Raw genomic sequence first — 21,092 nt, forward strand, 5'->3', positions numbered from 1 at the left:
ATCAAAGCGTTCAATTACTGAGTGACATTGTTGATGTCGCAGGCATGGAGTTACGTCTGTGTTGTCATTTTAGTGTTTCCATGTCTTCTGGTGATTTCCATGACTTTTGGAGGCTTCTTGTTTTGTTTCGTAAGGTTGGCTTCTACGTCTGCTTTGAGGCGTTTTGGCACTGACACTACCGGGTTAAGTAGTACATTTGTTCCGTTTAACTTGATGAAGTTTGGCACCATTCGTCATACAAAAGCTACTTAATGATATAAATACATGAAGAGAATGTAAGGATAAATTCCGATAAAAACAAGGGTCGTTAGTGAGAGAGAAAGCTTGATTGGTACGTAAGACTCGAGTTTATCAGTTAGTGCTGGCTTGAATGACTTCATTTCAGTGGTAATTGGCTTTGCTATTACGTGGAGTCAATCTGTTGATGATAAATTTTTAATAGAATAAATGAATTCAGTTTTGACTTTCTTCGATAAATCAAGGCTCAGTGTTAGTTTCTTAATCTGGTAGTTGGTCAATGTTGGGTTCTGAATCAATTAATTGTGCAAATGAGTCAGGCAATTTTGCGTTAATTCTTTGCTGGAAAGTACTGACAACTTTGTAAATAAGCTCTAATTTTATTGTGTTCGCTAAACATGGTATGTCCACATTTTAATGTGGTTAAACAGATGTTACAACCTTTATGAGGAATGTTGGTTTGTCGTCCGTTTTTGTCCAAACCAATCTCACGAAGGGTAAAATCACTTGAAGCTGATGTGAGAAGCCAAATTCCGTATCCAAGGTTTTGTGCTCGTTCTGGGTTGGTTAACACAGCCTTCTCTATGTCACATACTTTCAATGTTCTAACTGCATGATGATACTTGAGGGTTGCTAGACACGAGGCGGATCCAAGGTGGGTTTCCATTGTCTCGTGACAGATTCGGTATCGGGGCGATCCAAGACAGTTATCATACTAAGACTTCGTCAGTACAGTTGTTTCCATTTGTTCTTCTGAGATCGCTAGGTATTCTCCTTCAGTTACCCATTGAAAGGCGTCAACAGAGTCCTTCTGGGGTATAGGGGTTACATTTGCACGGTAGACTTCGAACACTGTCTGGCTAGAGGCAAGAGGAATGGCTATTGTCAGTAAAGTCAGTCTTCTGTTGATATCTCTTGTACAAGTTTCGCATCGTAATACGAAAGTATGCCAGTCATAGGTATTGCCAAAGTTAGACGATTTGGGGCGTTCTTTTGGCTATCATGGACTGAATCAAGGATCTTGATCAAAGATTTACGAGGTACTAAAGAGATTCGAAGGTGTTTATTAAGCAAGGTTGGGATTGCATTTATAACATTAATTCGAAATGAATATAAGGCTGCTCGGTAACTTTTAATGTCGGCATAGCGTGTAAGAAGTAATGATACTGGTTGAAGATTTTTGGGGTAATGAAGTGAAGAAATTAAGAAAAGAGTCAAGTGAAGGAAGAAGTAATGAAACTTATCAAGCAATTAATCGGAATTTCGGTGCGTTATACTGGGAAACAGTTAACTCCTGTCACCTTGTTACGCACTAATTTTTAGAGTTATTCTCTCGGTGTACTAGAGGTCAATAATTAGATTAATTAACTTGAATAATTGTCATTGTACAAGGACTTATTCTGGATGTTTCATAGTGCGGTTTTTAGCGGATATATTTCGAATAAAGTCAGCTAGTTTTAGTCTTTTATTGAGCGGCTCAGATGCGTGATATCCTTTTGTTGCTTTGTATTTTAACAGCTTTTTACGGAATTATTTTAGCTCTATTGAAGCCGGTTATAACTTAATGTTAAGATTTTCCAGTTCAATCTTTAATTATTCTAACGAGATTTATTAATAATTTTCAACAAGTTTATAAGTTTTTGTGAACTTTCAAGAGATTATTATCAACTGGTTGTCAGGCTGGTTCTCCGGTGTTCTGGTGATCGTGGGTTCCGCTGAGTTGTACCTCAAGTAGTATTGGTCCTTCGCAAATTTTTACTGATCTTCAAGATGGGATTTTTCCGGCTTTTTGTACGTCTTTTGATGTTTGTTAAGTACGTATACAATTTCAGTATTAGTACCTACTTCATCGTTTCTCATGAAGTACATAGTTTCTCATGAAGTTATTTAACAATTATATGAATTCATTGTCAGGGAACTTAAAAGGTAAATTTTGAGGCTTTTAGTTACTTTATACGTTTATCTGTAAACTGTCAATCTGCGGTTGTTTTTCATAAACCTAAACAAATAAGAGGTTACAGGCCTAGATGGAAATACTGCCTAGATATGGCCTTGAGTTCTGTCTGAATATGAATTAAATTATAGCACTCTTTATGGATATTCATAGGAAAAACATCACGTAACTGAGGCACGAAATAGGGGCGTGACACGTTAACACCATTTGAAATAGCACGCTATTGCAAAGACAAAATTAAAGAACTAGTAAACGAAATAATAATAAACCTGAAATAAGTTTAAAGAAACTAAACATCTGACACCTATAACAATCCAAAGAGACCATCTAGCACACTATATATCGGTATTACTCCTGGAACGAGACCAAATCAATAAACATTACATTGAAATACCTATGTAACTACCTATGTAACTACCTACAAACTATATTTACCTATGTAAATTGTAAAACAAGACCATCTTTAGTTTACATAAATGGTAAGCTCCAGATCACTTCTTACAATGATAATTGATTCATCTTGGCAATGTTTTAGTACCTACTCTACTCCTGTTCACAAATGGCATGCTTGTAAGCTGGATATATTTGCGATTCTATCAGCTGCACACCACAATTAGAGGCGACCTTTCCGATGGATTCACATTTGCTTCTTTCTTCCCAGAAGTCGCACAACCTGCTGTCGCAAGTAAGTGAAGCATGCCCAGGGCTTACTCTTCTGGTTGGTACTGAAATCATCTTGTAACTAGATTTTGCGACTTGTCAAAAACTGCGTGACACGCGAAGTTTTAACAAAGTGATAGTCCTTGATGTATATGGTTTCAATGAGCGCACCATTACCCAAAAATGGAAAAATTTTGTCGTCAGTTAAATAATCAAAAAGAATTGGATTTCGATTCCAATTATTTGTTTAATTGCTCCCATATGAAGTTCAGGGCAATTATATTAGTCCTGCGGTCTTTTTAATGCAATTTTTCGCTAGAGTGAATTTTTGTCTGATCTTTTTGTTCTCAAAAATGGGTGAAACAGGTAAAGCCCGGAGGACTTTACCTGTTTAAGTGGCTGAACCGCGTTTTATAGAGCCTTAAGCCCGAGTGATGTCTTTAGGTATGCAATTCACCGAAACTGTGTTGAGGAAACTTTAATTCATGGTTTGCAGGGCGGTTCTAAAAGCTTCGCTCCCCACCAACACACCGCTCCACTTCACCCTCCACCAGCTGGAAAAGCGGAACGACTGGACATTTGAAAATGTAAAAGCCAGTAGTGACAGCGAAAAAGCTGCTTTTTTTCAACTCGTTCTTCAAAAGTGTTCTTCTTTTTTATATTGAAGCACTTTTGAGTATTTAAATGGTGCCTAAATCTATAATATTGATAATAATAGTAATAAAAATGTGTATAACAGTAATGAACCCCCTGAAATGTCCTACAAAAAGTAAAAAAAAAACATCACGCCTAGAAATTCAAGAGCTCTCACAAAACCAAGACCTGGAGAAATCAACAGGCCCCGAACCTAGGAAATATTATCCTCTGAAATTGCGCCAAAACTTTGAGCAAATCTCTTCTTTTATGGTGCCATACAATCCTGGTCAAACGAATTTTACCGGAACTCTGGATAGTAAGTCAAATCGCGCCAGTACATAAAGAGGTTCAATCTTAAGCCGCCGCTCTTATCTTCATAAGTGACCTTCCTCCAGAAACTCCCTTGACAGTTTGGTTTCACACACAACTTCAAATTGATAAATGTAAATCAGGAGGACTTAAAAAAGAGCGTGGAAGAATCGAAAGCTGATGCGATCAAAAGCACCTGATACTAAACGCATCAAAATGTTAACTTCTCTCTTTTGAAAGCAACCAAAGCCTTTTACCAATTAAAACGAAGCATGACCGACAGCGCTTTATATTTAAAAAATATTTTGAGTGCCTACACTGCCTATGTCTTACTCATACAATCATGCATCGCTCTTAATAAGGATAAGCATATTCACTCATGCATTACTGCTAAAAAGATAGAGCACATAGAGAGATTTGAAAAGCTACAACAGAGAGCCACTTCATGAATACTTAATTGGAGTAACGGCAACTGCAAAGAAATACTAATAGCTCTAATACTGTTGCCCCTAAACCTGAGTGGAAATGCACGATTTACATATAATTGCTCCGAGCATGATGCAATCTGTCTTACTGGAAATCCCAAACCAGGAAATCAAACCTCCCATCGACAACTTTCGAAGTTTTGGTAGCGCAGACTACTCGGAAGTAAATCTAACCATGGAGCAAGCTGAGTTTGAAGCAGTCTGTTACTCAACCATCGACAATATGTGCAACCAATTCTATGAATACTTGGAAAAAATAATCGCAATTCACGTACCCAGGAGGGCAAGACATTGTCAGTCACTACCACCATGGATCACCCTCCGTACTTCGAATCTTATGAAAAGACTGAAGACACAAAAACGACAGCTAGAACTGAAGCCAACTAGCTACAGAAGAAACCTGGTAACCAAGATGCAAAACTTGGTCACTGAAGCTGCAGAGTACGATAGAGTGATGAACCAGGAAAAAGTGATGTCGACTAGAGATACAAACCTGATCTTCAAGCATCTGAAAAGTCTGAGTAAATCCACTTTCCTCCCCAAAGTGATGACGAGAAACGGAGTTGCATCTGTCAGCCTCCAAAAAAAGTTTGACTTCGTGGACGACCTCTTTCAATCCGTTTACTCTCTGAAAGTTTAGTTCAACCGCTCAGATATCAAATGTGAAAAACCCTAAGCGGACGAACTTCAGCATTTCGCAAACTAAAATCCTCGACATCTTTGTCACTCTTGATAACAAAAAAAATTAAGAGGACCCAACGGATACCCTTCAATCTTATTCCACAAAACAGCCTTCCACATGAGTAATTGCCTCCACAAACTGCTAAAGAACATTTAAAGGCTTCGAAAAATCCCAAAGCTTTGGGAAGTGGCAGCTATATCTCCAATCTACAAGGAGACAAGAGGATGATGGAAAATTACTGCCCTGTCGCCGTATTGAACATCGACAGTAAAGTAATAGGAAGCTAATGTACAGAGCACTATACGGGTATTTTGTGGACTACCTGTCAGAATACCAACATTGTTTTGTTCGAAGGAGATCAGTACTAACGAACATGATTTCGTTCCTGAAAAGAATCTACGAGGCAGTTGACATAAACTTGCACGATGAAATCATGGCATTCTACTCGGACTTCTGTAAAGCGTTCGACAGAGTTCCACATTTTGAACTGCTGAAGAAAGTGGCAGAAATGGTAGTCAGAGGCTGCTTCCTCGAACTCCTATACGATTACTTAAAGGACAGGAAACAAAACGTGCGATTGGAAACTGCCACCTCGAAAACACTAAATGTCACACGTGGAGTACCACAGGGTTCACTTCTTGGAACCTTGTTATTCTGCATCTTCATTAACGATCTACCCGAAGTGCTCAAATTCAGCAGCCCATTCATCTTTGCTGACGACCTTAAAGTCCTAGCGATTGCGAAAACCCCCGAAGAAGTGCAGGAGGAAATACTGGCTGCCAAACGATGGGTGAAAACCAACAAAATGGAACCAGCAGTTGAGAAATGTGCCCAAATCATCTTTCGTGAAAGCCAAGTCGACCATCTCCTGGGTGGAGAAACTTAACTCTCCATATGAAATAAGGGATCTGGGGATCACAGTGTGCAGCATTTTGTCTTGGTCATCACAGAGTTCTGTACGCAATAAGGAGAAATGTGGCCTTCGAAATTAAGACGTTCATTTAACTGGGGCTGTATAAATCACTCGTTTTGCCGGTGCTCCTCTACGGAATGAATTGTGTCCAATTGACGAAAACTGACCTTCAAAAGATCGAGAAGTTTCAAAGAAGAGCTGTCAAGTGGATAACCGGCCAAGCTGAAGGACAGTACCTGACAAGCCTGCGGCTACTGAATATACTACCGCTTCCAATGTATATACAGCTGAACTACGTTCTCACGTTTTCGAATATCTTTCGCGAAAAACCTGACCGAATCGAATTTCCTAATCTGACTGAGTCTAGAGGACGAAGCTCTGAAATGTTCATTATGAGGAAAGTGAGACTCGAAAAAGCCAGAAGTGAGTTCATCTTCAAAACCACGAAAACTGTCAACAAAAGCAACTCGGATATCGACTTCCTGAAAACGGAAGGCCTGAAAAACGGAATCCTGAACGTGATGTAGAATTTCGTCAACAAATGTTTTTCAAGAGATAACACCTGCACGTGGCAACTAGCCTGCGATTGCCATACGTGCAGAAATAACTGGAACATATTTTAAACGACTCGCAGGGAAAGACTCCCATCAGCCATCGGCTGTAAATCTAGAACAACAACTGCTTTTTATCATTATTACTCGACAATAGTTTTGACGTCAAATTTAACGTGGAATGTCATCCAAAGAGGACAGACGAGAACTTACTGCACAGAACCACCAAAGTTCATTTCAATTTAACATATCAGGCAGTAGAACTGTGAGTCACATTGGAATTTATTTCAAACAAGTTATGACCTCAATAAGTGCACCTGGTGAATCTTATATAAATGTGGGCTGAGCAATTCACCAACGAAAATCAAATTGAAGTTGGAAACGAAAACAATGTCGCCTCGAAACACCCCTGGGAAGACAATAAAGCCTGAACTACTACTACAATCCCAACCCATGTGTTGTGAACTATGAAAGAGTGAAAAGGAACTGACAGAAAATTTTAGTTTGAAAGTTAAAAGTTAAGCGGAAAGGGAACTGGACGGTATATGAAGGCGACAGGCAGTCACCAATTGTAACATCCAGCAACCAAAGTCTTCAAAGGTCTGTTGCTATAAAGTAGTATTATAGCTAACAAAAACGGGAACGATAAAAGGAACATATTAAATTTGAGGAACATATCATATTTTCACACAACTCAATTGTGTTCATACAGTTTAAAGGCTTGAGTTCAAGCATTGAAATTCTTTTCAGCGTTGGTGTCAATGTTTCACGTTGAATGGGCATCGTGCTCCCAACTTCATCAGATAAAAGCTTAAATTGTTGACGAGTAATCAGGTAAACCTTATAAACAAAGGTGTTACTGATCGAAGCTAGTAATTCATTCGCGATTTTCTTAGTCGACGATTTCTCCAATACACTCGTTGACAAAAGTGATCGCATAAAATGCAATTTTTCCTTGTGAAATGCCTTTTTTGAAGCCATTTTTAGTCTACATAATATTGGTGGCGGCTTTTGATTTCTATGCCAATCGATACATATTCATCGGAAGTTCCACAATTCAGAAAAACTGACAGACCCACGTACGGAGAAAATCTTGATAGAAGTTGCCCAATTTTTCGTAAGCAGAAGTGAGTTGAGTTCCACTTGAAATCTGTTCAACGTGATCATGCCTCCATCAGTTAATGGAAAAATTTTCATTGGAATTGAAATAATCATATTGAACAGTTTTCACGCGGAACTCAACTTACTGCTGCTTACGAAAAATTGGGCAACATCTATCTGGATTTTCTCTGTGAGTGGGTCTGTCAATTTTTCTGAATTAATATATTATAAACTTCCGATGAATGTCGTCGATTGGCATAGAAATCAAAAGAAATCACCTATATTAATTGATTTAAAATGGCTTAAACAGGCCGTTTATATAATATTATTCATAATTTTGCTAAATTTGGTTTCACCAAGCTTACTTAGTCCCTAACGGGGCTTGAATTTGATTTCTCCCTAACACTGTCCATCCATATAGGTATGCTTTGTACTTAAAATTCTTCTTAGCTTAGATATTCTCTGACTTCTCTTTTGAATTTGGGAGGATTTGAAAATGAATTAAATTTGCGAAAATCACGCACCAGTGACATCGCATTGTTGTAGCTTGTAATTCGGTAGAAAAATTACATCGGCAACGCTGGCGATTACATTCGTTTGAGTATATAAATATTTTCTCGTTAGATGATGTTTTGGGATGTTCAGGTAATATTCCATTTCATGCGTTTAATTTTGTCAACGAGTGTATAACTTTACGGCAAATTTGAGTCAAAGGAGTTGGATAGTGAGCTGAGAGAATATGGAGCTCTCAAAAGAGGAAGAACCAGCAGCTATTAGATATTGTTTTTAGCATTTAAAAATAACCTTCAAGCCGGACTCATCCTGAATTCCTAACGCCTCCAGTTGGCTTCCTTTTGACCCAGTATATAATTCGTTCAAGTTGTTCTCTCTTAACTGAAAAATTATCAATAGAAACAGTGGCGAGCGAAAACTTTCTGGAAACAGCAGATACAAATGATTATCAACTTTAATTGAAACATGTAAGTTATTCAGAATATAACGCTAAATGTTAGATATCTGCATTCTTTAAAATGTTGAATAAATTAATCAGCATTGTATTAATATAACATTCTTAAAATTGTTGTTGTTCGCTCTCATAGATAAAAATAGGATCTCAAGGCTCCTTTCCCTCTATTAAGAGGTACTTTCTTGCCCTGATCAGCAAAAACTCAGTTAAAATTTTTTAAAGCAAGTTTTACTGTTAGAAGTTCTATTGAAGAGGGCAATTTTTCCCTGTTTGAACGCTTTTCTAGATCAAAAATTTATTATTCCACTTCGTATTCGTTCTCTTTTTTATAATAATTTAAGTTGTTCTCTTGTTATGTCTAGCGTTATTGCGACTAGTAAACATTTTAAAATTTTCGGATTTTTCCCAATGTATTATATCTGTTTGTAGCTTCATTAAGCTAGCTTTGAGATAAGCAATTCGGCTGGTAGGATACGATCCTTAATGAAAGAGCAGTGGAGTGGTCAAATTTTTGTCGAAAATAACAAACTTTTTCCCCAGTTAATTTGCCTATTTATGCGGTGTATGTTCGTCGCTTTTAAGAGTAATATTCCACTGATAAAGAAAGATGTGAGAGTACAACTGACTTGAAAACATAAATTTTTACTTTTAAAGGAATTTGATATTTTAACGATACAAAGAACTAATTGCATCAGCCATTTTGGTTAAAACTGAGTGCAAGTGATTTTCAAAGGTTAGGTTGAATCAATTTATACACCCAGATAACAACAAGCATGAGCTGGTTTGATAACTTCACCTTTAAAAGTAAACTCTGGATCCAAATTATTTGTAAAGAATAACATCTCTGTTTTATAGGCATTTAAAGTGACTTGATTCTCTGTCAGGTATTTGCCTGTTTGTTCTAATATTTTTTCAATGTTTTGTGGAATATTTTCTTTACTTTCAAATTTGAATATAGTACTAGTGTCATCCTAAAATTAAACAATATCATTTTCACCTTCGAGTTTTTCAGAAAAGTCGTTGACATATAACAGAAAAATGTAACAAGTTGAGTTGACATATAACATCAAGAACAATTCGAAAAGTGAATTTGACATTAAATTTTTAGCATTGGATTTCTTGCAGGGCAAATTGGACGAGTGCCTGGTTTGTGTCCGTAATTAATCAGGAAGGTGTGATCATTAGAAGGAAAGAGTGGTCTGATGAACTTTTTTCAGAAGAAATGAAAACTTTAACTCAAAATTATACTGCAGCAAAATTTAAAAATCTGATTTAATTGCACTGATTAGGGCTCAAGTGATAAAAAATAGAGTAATCAATTGCACAGTCGTATTCGTCCACAACAGAAAAATACTGCAGGAAGTTTAATTTTTGAAGTAATTAAGCTCTAGATTGTGCCAAACATATTTTTGACCTTTTCCAAGGGTACCACGCGCCTCCTCCTCTAAATTGCACCGCTTATCGCTTGAGAGCAAACGCCTTCTACGCTTGTTTGTTTAGTTTTCCACCAAGTAGAAAAAATGCTGAAGGTAGATTTGGAAATAGAATATCTATGTAGAGGAAAAAATGCAAAATGTTGCAAATTGGCTCAAAATAATTTAATTTTGATTTTGCTAATATTTATGCTTTTTAACAAATTTAGCCGCGAAGCCGTAGCGAGTCTATTTTTGGTCTCGTTGTGGCTTTTTACAATCGAAAAGATTTGGATTGCATTGGGGCGCAGATTGTTTTAAGATGGAGAAGTTAGGTCGTAAGTAGCGGGAGCAGAAAAGAGAGTAGCTTCAAGTGTGAAGCTTTTAAGAGTAATATTCCACTGAGAAAGAAAGATGTGAGAGTACAACTGACTTGAAAACATAAATTTATACTTTAAAAGGAATTTGATATCTTAACGATACAAAGAACTAATTCCATCAGCCATTTTGATTAAAACTGAGTGCAAGTGATTTTCAAAGGTTAGGTTTGAATCAATTTATACACCCAGATAACAACAAGCATGAGCTGGTTTGATAACTTTACCTTTAAAAGTAAACTCTGGATCCGAATTATTTGTTAAGAATAACATCTCTGTTTCATAGGCATTTAAAGTGACTTGATTCTCTGTCAGGTATTTGCCTGTTTGTTCTAATATTTTTTCAATGTTTTGTGGAATATTTTCTTTTCTTTCAAATTTGAATATAGTACTAGTGTCATCCTCAAATTAAACAATATCATTTTCACCTTCGAGTTTTTCAGAAAAGTCGTTGACATATAACAGAAAAATGTAACAAGTTGAGTTGACATATAACATCAAGAACAATTCGAAAAGTGAATTTGACATTAAATTTTTAGCATTGGATTTCTTGCAGGGCAAATTGGACGAGTGCCTGGTTTGTGTCCGTAATTAATCAGGAAGGTGTGATCATTAGAAGGAAAGAGTGGTCTGATGAACTTTTTTCAGAAGAAATGAAAACTTTGTAACTCAAAATTATACTGCAGCAAAATTTAAAAATCTGATTTAATTGCACTGATTAGGGCTCAAGTGATAAAAAATAGAGTAATCAATTGCACAGTCGTATTCGTCCACAACAGAAAAATACTGCAGGAAGTTTAATTTTTGAAGTAATTAAGCTCTAGATTGTGCCAAACATATTTTTGACCTTTTCCAAGGGTACCACGCGCCTCCTCCTCTAAATTGCACCGCTTATCGCTTGAGAGCAAACGCCTTCTACGCTTGTTTGTTTAGTTTTCCACCAAGTAGAAAAAATGCTGAAGGTAGATTTGGAAATAGAATATCTATGTAGAGGAAAAAATGCAAAATGTTGCAAATTGGCTCAAAATAATTTAATTTTGATTTTGCTAATATTTATGCTTTTTAACAAATTTAGCCGCGAAGCCGTAGCGAGTCTATTTTTGGTCTCGTTGTGGCTTTTTACAATCGAAAAGATTTGGATTGCATTGGGGCGCAGATTGTTTTAAGATGGAGAAGTTAGGTCGTAAGTAGCGGAAGCAGAAAAGAGAGTAGCTTCAAGTGTGAAGTTTTTCAGTATGCTTTTGTTTATTCGGTGCTTTTGATGTTTGAATTCTCTCATTCCAATATTTGAGAGAATTTTTTTTAACGAGCCGTAATTTTGCTCACGTTTTTACTTTTCATTTTGCGTTTTTGAGAATGATAGAAGTTTGAAGCAGTTATTGTAAACGTGTGTGGCTTTTTTATGCAGTTTGTGCTTGATCGGATTCTTATGGAACATTCTTTCGATTTCACTTCTTCAGCGAATTTTTCACGCTTGACTTTTTGACTCTCAGTGATTTGAAGTGTGCGTATTCAGAAATATTCTATTGCAAAAATACAACCGATTGTAAGCGATGACCGAAAATAGCCCATTTACCTCTGTGGTCAGTCGGTTTATTGTTATTCTTATCGTCTTGGCTTTTACGTGCTGGTACTTTGATTCGTTAAAATTTTGTTCCTAGTTTTGCCCTCATTTGTTGGAAATTGCTCTTGAACAAAGTTTGAAGTAATTCAAAAGTTTTCGATTTCCGTTGAGTGACTCTTTCACGGCTGACTACTAGGTTTTGCTTGATTTAAATTGCTATTCAGAAATTAAGCCTGTTGCTAGTTCTGCTAACACAGGTTAACCCTGCTGAGAGAGCTGACCAACAGAGGAGACGGTTAAGAACATTTTGCTAAAAAAAACGGAAAAATCCTCTATCTATTCTTGATTGCTGATCTTAGTCTAAACTCGAATTATTTAGTTAGCAACCTAGAGTTTAGAAAGCAAATTCCACCACAGCAGTTTAATACACAACTGAGCCATGAGGTGTTGAATTAGTTTCGTCAAAAATTAATACTTGCAACTCTGTACAACATTTAAGTAACAAGATGATTTATATGAAGGAGAGTTTAATGTTAATAGCCGCGCTCATCTCAGCCGGCTATTATAGGGGACCTGTTTTGACGACTCGAAAAGGAGTATTGCCGGAGCAATTTTCGATCAAAAATTTTGGAGTTTATTTGATACAGGATCTAAAAGCTTTTGCTGCATGCAATTAGTTTCGTCAAAAATTAATACTTGCAACTCTGTACAACATTTAAGTAACAAGATGATTTATATGAAGGAGAGTTTAATGTTAATAGCCGCGCTCATCTCAGCCGGCTATTATAGGGGACCTGTTTTGACGACTCGAAAAGGAGTATTGCCGGAGCAATTTTCGATCAAAAATTTTGGAGTTTATTTGATACAGGATCTAAAAGCTTTTGCTGCATGCAAAACTAAATTTTCTGGTCGAATTGCTGAAGGAATTGACGAGAGAGGGTATTCTCTCCTCATGCTGCGTTTTTTAAGAAAAGAATATGTAAAAAAAATTTTTGCTCTGCGGGAGAGCGGATCTTTCGAAGTTTTTAGCGATGTTAGCGATGACCGTAAATAGCCCGTTAAGCTCACTGGTATAATGTCGCCGACTCTCATCTGGGAGGTCTGGGGTAAGTCAGTTCAATGTTATTCTTGTCCTCTGGCTTTTACGTCCTTGTACTTTGATTCGGTAAAGTTTTGTTCCTAGTTTTGCCCTCATTTAATGGAAATTGCTCTTGAACAAAGATTGAAATAATTTTTCAAAACTTTCGATTTCGTTTGAGTAATTCTTTCACAGTTGACAACTAGATTTTGCTTGATTTGAATTGCTGTTATTCAAAAATTAAGCTTGTTGCTATTTCTGCTTGCACAAGTGAACCCTGGTGAGAGAGCTGACCAGCAGTAGAGACGGTTAGGAACATTTTGCTAAAAACGGAAAAATCCTCTCTATCTATTCTTGATTGCTGATCTTAGACTAAACTCGAATTGTTTAGTAAGCAACCTAGAGCTTAGAAACCAAGTTATCACAGCAGTGTAATACACACCTGAGCCATGAGGTGTTGAATTAGTTTCGTCACAAATTAATACTCGCAACTCTGTACAACATTTAAGTTGCAATTTAGTTTTTATGAAGTAGTTTGTTTTTAATAGCCGCCCTCATCTTCTCAGCCGGCTGTTATAACGGGTCTATTTTTACGACTGTAAAAGAAGTACTGCAGTAGCAAATTTTTTCGATCAAAAGATTTTGTTTAATTGATACAGGATCTAAAAGTTATTGCTGTATTTAAAACTAAATTTTCACGTCGATTGTCTGAACGAATTGACGAGGAGAGCGTGTATTCTCTTTGTTCATGCTGCGTTTTTTAAGAAAAGTATGTGAAAAAAAATTTGTCGCTCAGCGGGAGAGAGGCTCTTTCGAAGAAGTTTTTACTGTACTTTTTTGGTTGAAGCAGTTTTTCTAAACTAGTAACAAGTAATTGTACTCACGGGCGCTTTTTTGAATATTCTAGAAGTTTGAAGCAGTTATTGTAACTATGTGGTTTTTTATGCGCTGTTTGTTATTGATCGGATTCTTATGAATCAGGCTTTCGATTTCATGTTCGACGACTTTATCATGTTTTTTTAAAGGGATTTGAATTGTGCATATTCAGAAATATTCTTTTGCAAAGATACAACCCATTGTAAGCGATGATTGTATATAGCCCGTTTAGCGGACTGGTATAATGTCGCCAAATCTCATCCGTGAGGTCTGAGTATAGTCGATTCAAGTTTAGTCTTTTCGTCTTGTCTTTTACGTCCTGGTACTTTGCTTCGCTAAAATTTTGTTCCTAGTTTTGCCCCCATTTGGTGGTAATTGCTCTCGAACAACGTTTGAAGTAATTTTTCAAACCTTTTCGATTTTACTTGAGCGACTCTTTCACGGTCGACTACAAGTGTTTGCTTGATCTAAATTGCTGCGATTCAGATATTAAGTCTGTTGCTAGTTCTGCTCACACAAGTGAACCCTGCTGAGAGAGCTGACCAAGAGAGGAGAGTGTTGGAAGCATTTTTTTGCTAAAAAACGGAACAATCCTCTTTCTTTTCTTGTTTGCTGATCTTGGACTAAACTCGAATTCTTTAGTACGCCACCTAGAGTTAAGAAACCAAAGTCCACCACAGCAGTGTAATTTACAACAGACCCAGCCATGAGGTGTTGAATTAGTTTCGTCACAAATTAATACTCGCAACTCTGTAAAACATTTAAGTTACAATTTACTTTTTATGAAGTAGAGTTTGTTTTTAATAGCCGCCCTCATCTTCTCAGCCGGCTGTTATAACGGGTCTATTTTTACGACTGTAAAAGGAGTTTTGCAGTAGCAAATTTTTTCGATCAAAAGATTTTGTTTATTTGATACAGGATCTAAAAGTTATTGCTGCATTTAAAACTAAATTTTCACGTCGATTGTCTGAACGAATTGACGAGGAGAGCGTGTATTCTCTTTGTTCATGCTGCGTTTTTTAAGAAAAGTATGTGAAAAAAAATTTGTCGCTCAGCGGGAGAGAGGCTCTTTCGAAGAAGTTTTTACTGTACTTTTTTGGTTGAAGCAGTTTTTCTAAACTAGTAACAAGTAATTGTACACACGGGCGCTTTTTTGAATATTCTAGAACTTTGAAGCAGTTATTGTAACTATATGTGGTTTTTTATGCGCTGTTTGTGATTGATCGGATTCTTATGAATCAGGCTTTCGATTTCATGTTCGACGACTTTATCATGTTTTTTTAAAGGGGTTTGAATTGCTCATATTCAGAAATATTCTATTGCAAAGATACAACCCATTGTAAGCGATGATTGTATATAGCCCGTTTAGCGGACTGGTATAATGTCGCCGAATCTCATCCGTGAGGTCTGAGTATAGTCGGTTCAAGTTTAGTCTTTTCGTCTTGTCTTTTACGTCCTGTTACTTTGCTTCGCTAAAATTTTGTTCCTAGTTTTGCCCCCATTTGGTGGTAATTGCTCTCGAACAACGAAGTAATTTTTCAAACCTTTTCGATTTTACTTGAGCGACTCTTTCACGGTCGACTACAAGTGTTTGCTTGATCTAAATTGCTGCGATTCAGATATTAAGTCTGTTGCTAGTTCTGCTCACACAAGTGAACCCTGCTGAAAGAGCTGACCAAGAGAGGAGAGTGTTGGAAGCATTTTATTGCTAAAAAACGGAACAATCGTCTTTCTTTTCTTGATTGCTGATCTTGGACTAAACTCGAATTCTTTAGTACGCCACCTAGAGTTTAGAAACCAAAGTCCACCACAGCAGTGTAATTTACAACAGAGCCAGCCATGAGGTGTTGAATTAGTTTCATCACAAATTAATACTCGCAACTCTGTAAAACATTTAAGTTACAATTTACTTTTTATGAAGTAGAGTTTGTTTTTAATAGCCGCCCTCATCTTCTCAGCCGGCTGTTATAACGGGTCTATTTTTACGACTGTAAAAGGAGTTTTGCAGTAGCAAATTTTTTCGATCAAAAGATTTTGTTTATTTGATACAGGATCTAAAAGTTATTGCTGCATTTAAAACTAAATTTTCACGTCGATTGTCTGAACGAATTGACGAGGAGAGCGTGTATTCTCTTTGTTCATGCTGCGTTTTTTAAGAAAAGTATGTGAAAAAAAATTGTCGCTCAGCGGGAGAGAGGCTCTTTCGAAGAAGTTTTTACTGTACTTTTTTGGTTGAAGCAGTTTTTCTAAACTAGTAACAAGTAATTGTACACACGGGCGCTTTTTTGAATATTCTAGAACTTTGAAGCAGTTATTGTAACTATATGTGGTTTTTTATGCGCTGTTTGTGATTGATCGGATTCTTATGAATCAGGCTTTCGATTTCATGTTCGACGATTTTATCATGTTTTTTTAAAGGGATTTGAATTGCTCATATTCAGAAATATTCTATTGCAAAGATACAACCCATTGTAAGCGATGATTGTATATAGCCCGTTTAGCGGACTGGTATAATGTCGCCGAATCTCATCCGTGAGGTCTGAGTATAGTCGGTTCAAGTTTAGTCTTTTCGTCTTGTGTTTTACGTCCTGTTACTTTGCTTCGCTAAAATTTTGTTCCTAGTTTTGCCCCCATTTGGTGGTAATTGCTCTCGAACAACGAAGTAATTTTTCAAACCTTTTCGATTTTACTTGAGCGACTCTTTCACGGTCGACTACAAGTGTTTGCTTGATCTAAATTGCTGCGATTCAGATATTAAGTCTGTTGCTAGTTCTGCTCACACAAGTGAACCCTGCTGAGAGAGCTGACCAAGAGAGGAGAGTGTTGGAAGCATTTTATTGCTAAGAAACGGAACAATCGTCTTTCTTTTCTTGATTGCTGATCTTGGACTAAACTCGAATTCTTTAGTACGCCACCTAGAGTTTAGAAACCAAAGTCCACCACAGCAGTGTAATTTACAACAGAGCCAGCCATGAGGTGTTGAATTAGTTTCGTCACAAATTAATACTCGCAACTCTGTAAAACATTTAAGTTACAATTTAGTTTTTATGAAGTAGAGTTTGTTTTTAATAGCCGCCCTCATCTTCTCAGCCGGCTGTTATAACGGGTCTATTTTTACGACTGTAAAAGGAGTTTTGCAGTAGCAAATTTTTTCGATCAAAAGATTTTGTTTATTTGATACAGCATCTAAAAGTTATTGCTGCATTTAAAACTAAATTTTCACGTCGATTGTCTGAACGAATTGACGAGAAGAGCGTGTATTCTCTTTCTTCATGCTAAGTTTTTTAAGAAAAGTATGTGTAAAAAAATTTCTCGCTGAAAGAGGCTCTTTCGAAGAAGTTTTTACTGTTTTTTTTTCGGTTATAGCAATTTTTCTAAACTAGTATTAAGTAATTGTACACACGGGAGCATTTTTGAGTATTCTAGAAGTTTGAAGCAGTTATTGTGACTATGTGGTTTTTTATGCGCTGTTTGTGATTGATCGGATTCTTATGAATCAGGCTTTCGATTTCACTTTTGCGAAGACTTTTTCATGTTTTTTAAAGGGATTTGAATTGTGCATTTTCAGTAATGTTCTATTGCAAAAATACAACCCATTGTCAGCGATGATTGTAAATAGCCCGTTTAGCGGACTGGTATAATGTCGCCGAATCTCATCCGTGAGGTCTGGGTTTAGTCGGCTTAAGTTTAGTCTTTTCGTCTTGTCTTTTACGTCCTGGTACTTTGCTTCCCTAAAATTTTGTTCCTAGTTTTTCCCCCATTTGGTGGTAATTGCTCTCGAACAACGTTTGAAATAATTTTTCAAACCTTTTCGATTTTACTTGAGCGACTCTTTCACGGTCGACTACAAGTGTTTGCTTGATCTAAATTGCTGCGATTCAGATATTAAATCTGTTGCTAGTTCTGCTCACACAAGTGAACCCTGCTGAGAGAGCTGACCAAGAGAGGAGAGTGTTGGAAGCATTTTATTGCTAAAAAACGGAACAATCCTCTTTCTTTTCTTGATTGCTGATCTTGGACTAAACTCGAATTCTTTAGTACGCCACCTAGAGTTTAGAAACCAAAGTCCACCACAGCAGTGTAATTTACAACAGAGCCAGCCATGAGGTGTTGAATTAGTTTCGTCACAAATTAATACTCGCAACTCTGTAAAACATTTAAGTTACAATTTAGTTTTTATGAAGTAGAGTTTGTTTTTAATAGCCGCCGTCATCTTCTCAGCCGGCTGTTATAACGGGTCTATTTTTACGACTGTAAAAGGAGTTCTGCAGTAGCAAATTTTTTCGATCAAAAGATTTTGTTTATTTGATACAGGATCTAAAAGTTATTGCTGCATTTAAAACTAAATTTTCACGTTGATTTTCTGAACGAATTGACGAGAAGAGCGTGTATTCTCTTTCTTCATGCTGCGTTTTTTAAGAAAGGTATGTGTAAAAAATATTTGTCGCTCAGCGGGAGAGAGGCTCTTTCGAAGAAGTTTTCACTGTTTTTTTCGGATAAAGCAATTTTTCTAAACTAGTAACAAGTAATTGTACACATGGGAGCGTTTTTGAGTATTCTAAAAGTTTGAAGCAGTTATTGTAACTATGTGGTTTTTTATGCGCTGTTTGTGATTGATCGGATTCTTATGAATCAGGCTTTCGATTTCACTTTTGCGACAACTTTTTCATGTTTTTTAAAGGGATTTGAGTTGTGCATTTTCAGAAATATTCTATTGCAAAAATACAACCCATTGTCAGCGATGATTGTAAATAGCCCGTTTAGCGGACTGGTATAATGTCGCAGAATCTCATCCGTGAGGTCTGGGCATAGTCGGTTTAAGTTCAGTCTTTTCGTCTTGTCTTTTACGTCCTGGTACTTTGCTTCCCTAAAATTTTGTTCCTAGTTTTTCCCCCATTTGGTGGTAATTGCTCTCGAACAACGTTTGAAATGATTTTTCAAACCTTTTCGATTTTACTTGAGCGACTCTTTCACGGTCGACCACAAGTTTTTGCTTGATCTAAATTGCTGCGATTCAGATTAAGTTTGTTGCTAGTTCTGCTCACATAAGTGAACCCTCCTGAGAGAGCTCACCAATAAAGGAGAATGTTGGGAACATTTCATTGCTAAAAACGGAACAATCCTCTATCTTTTCTTGGTTGCTGATCTTGGACTAAACTCGAATTCTTTAAGCCATCTAGAGTTTAGAAACCAGTAGTGTAATACACAACAGAGCCAACCATGAGGTGTTGAATTAGTTTCGTCACAAATTAATACTCGCAACTCTGTAAAACATTTAAGTTACAATTTAGTTTTTATGAAGTAGTTTGTTTTTAATCGCTGCCCTCATCTTCTCAGCCGGCTATTATAAGGGGCCTATTTTTACGACTGTAAAAGGAGTTTTGCAGGAGCAAATTTTTTGATCAAAAAATTTTGTTTATTTGATACAGCATCTAAAAGTTGTTGCTGCATGTAAAACTAATTTTTCAGGTCGAATGGCTGAACGAATTGACGAGAAGAGAGGGCATTATCTTTATGCTGCGTTTTTTAAAGAAAAGTATGTAAAAATTTTGTCGCTCAGCGGGAGAGCGGCTCTTTCTAAGAAGTTTTTAATTTTTTTCGGGTAAAGCGGTTTTTCTAACTGTAGTAAAAAGTATTTGTACACACCGGAGCATTTTTGAGTATTCTAGAATATTGAAGCAGTTATTGTTAGTATGTGTGGCTTTTTTATCCGAATTGTGCATGTTCAGAAATTTTCTATTGCGAAAATACAACCAATCGTAAGCGATGACCGTAAATAGCCCGTTTAGCGCACTGGTATAACTCATCCGGGAGGTCGGGGGTTCGTCGGTGTAAGCTTATTCTTTTCTTCTTGGCTTTTACGTCCTGGTACTTTGCTTCGGTAACATTTTGTTCTAGTTTTGCCCTCATTTGTTGGTAATTGCTTTTGAACAACGTTTGATGTAATTTTTCAAACCTTTTCGATTTCACTTGAGTGACTCTTTCATGGTCGACTACAAGTTTTTGCTTGATCTAAATTGCTGCTATTCAGATATTAAGTCTGTTGCTTTTTCTGCTAAGACAAGTGAACCCTGCTGAGAAAGCTGACCAGCAGTAGAGACGTTTAGGAACATTTTGCTAAAAACGGAAAAAATCCTCTCTATCTATTCTTGATTGCTGATCTTCGACTAAACTCGAATTCTTTAGTAAGCAACCTAGAGCTTAGAAACCAAAGTTATCACAGCAGTGTAATACACAACTGAGCCATGATGTGTTGAATTAGTTTCGTCACAAAGTAATACTCGCAACTCTGTACAACATTGAAATTACAAGTTAATTTATATGAAGAAGAGTTTGTTGTTAATAGCCGCCCTCATCTTCTCAGCCGGCTGTTATAACGGCCCTATTTTTACGACTGTATAAGTAGTATTGCAGGAGCAAATTTTTTCGATAAAAAGATTTTGTTTATTTGATACAGGATCTAAAAGTTATTGCTGTATTTAAAACTAACTTTTCACGTCGTTTGGCTGAACGAATTGACGAGAAGAGAGGGTATTCTCTCTTTATGCTGCGTTTTTTAAAGAAATGTATGTAAAAATTTTGTCGCTCAGCGGGAGAGCGGCTCTTTCGAAGAAGTTTTTAGTTTACTTTTTCGGGTAAAGCAGATTTTCTAAACTGTAGTAAAAAGCATTTGTACACACGGGAGCTTTTTTGAGTATTCTAGAAGTTTGAAGCAGTTATTGTAACTATATGTGGTTTTTTATGCGGTTTGTGATTGATCGGATTCTTATGAATCAGTCTTTCGATTTTTACTTCTGCGACGAGTTTTTCAAGTTTTAAGGAGATTTGAATTGTGCATGTTCAGAAATTTTCTATTGCGAAAATACAACCAATCGTAAGCGATGACCGTAAATAGCCCGTTTAGCGCACTGGTATAACTCATCCGGGAGGTCGGGCGTTCGTCGGTGTAAGTTTATTCTTTTCTGCTTGGCTTTTACGTCCTGGTACTTTGCTTCGGTAACATTTTGTTCTTGTTTTGCCCTCATTTGGTGGTAACTGCTCTTGAACAACTTTTGATGTAATTTTTCAAACCTTTTCGATTTCACTTGAGTGACTCTTTCACTGTCGACTACAAGTTTTTGCTTGATCTAAATTGCTGCTATTCTGATATTAAGCCTGTTGATAGTTCTGCTCACACAAGTGAACCCCGCTGAGAGAGCTGACCGATAGAGGAGACAGTTAGGAACATTTTATTGCTAAAAATCGGAACAATCCTCTCTATCCCTTTTCTTGATTGCTGAACTAGGGTTA

At 36.8% G+C, this 21,092-nt stretch overlaps 1 protein-coding gene across 1 annotated transcript in view; it reads left to right on the forward strand.

Annotated features, from left to right (window-relative positions):
* Window positions 1-21,092, forward strand: part of LOC142354418 (transmembrane protein 115-like) — a 341,897-nt gene that overhangs the window by 294,839 nt on the left and 25,966 nt on the right. The window contains exon 4 of the mRNA XM_075406702.1: window positions 2,727-2,876. Coding sequence (XP_075262817.1) covers window positions 2,727-2,876 — 150 coding nt within the window. The remainder of the gene's footprint in view (window positions 1-2,726; window positions 2,877-21,092) is intronic.

The sequence above is a fragment of the Convolutriloba macropyga genome, chromosome 15 (assembly GCF_964194025.1).
Source record: "Convolutriloba macropyga chromosome 15, txConMacr16.3, whole genome shotgun sequence".
In the NCBI taxonomy this organism is placed as follows: domain Eukaryota; kingdom Metazoa; phylum Xenacoelomorpha; order Acoela; family Convolutidae; genus Convolutriloba; species Convolutriloba macropyga.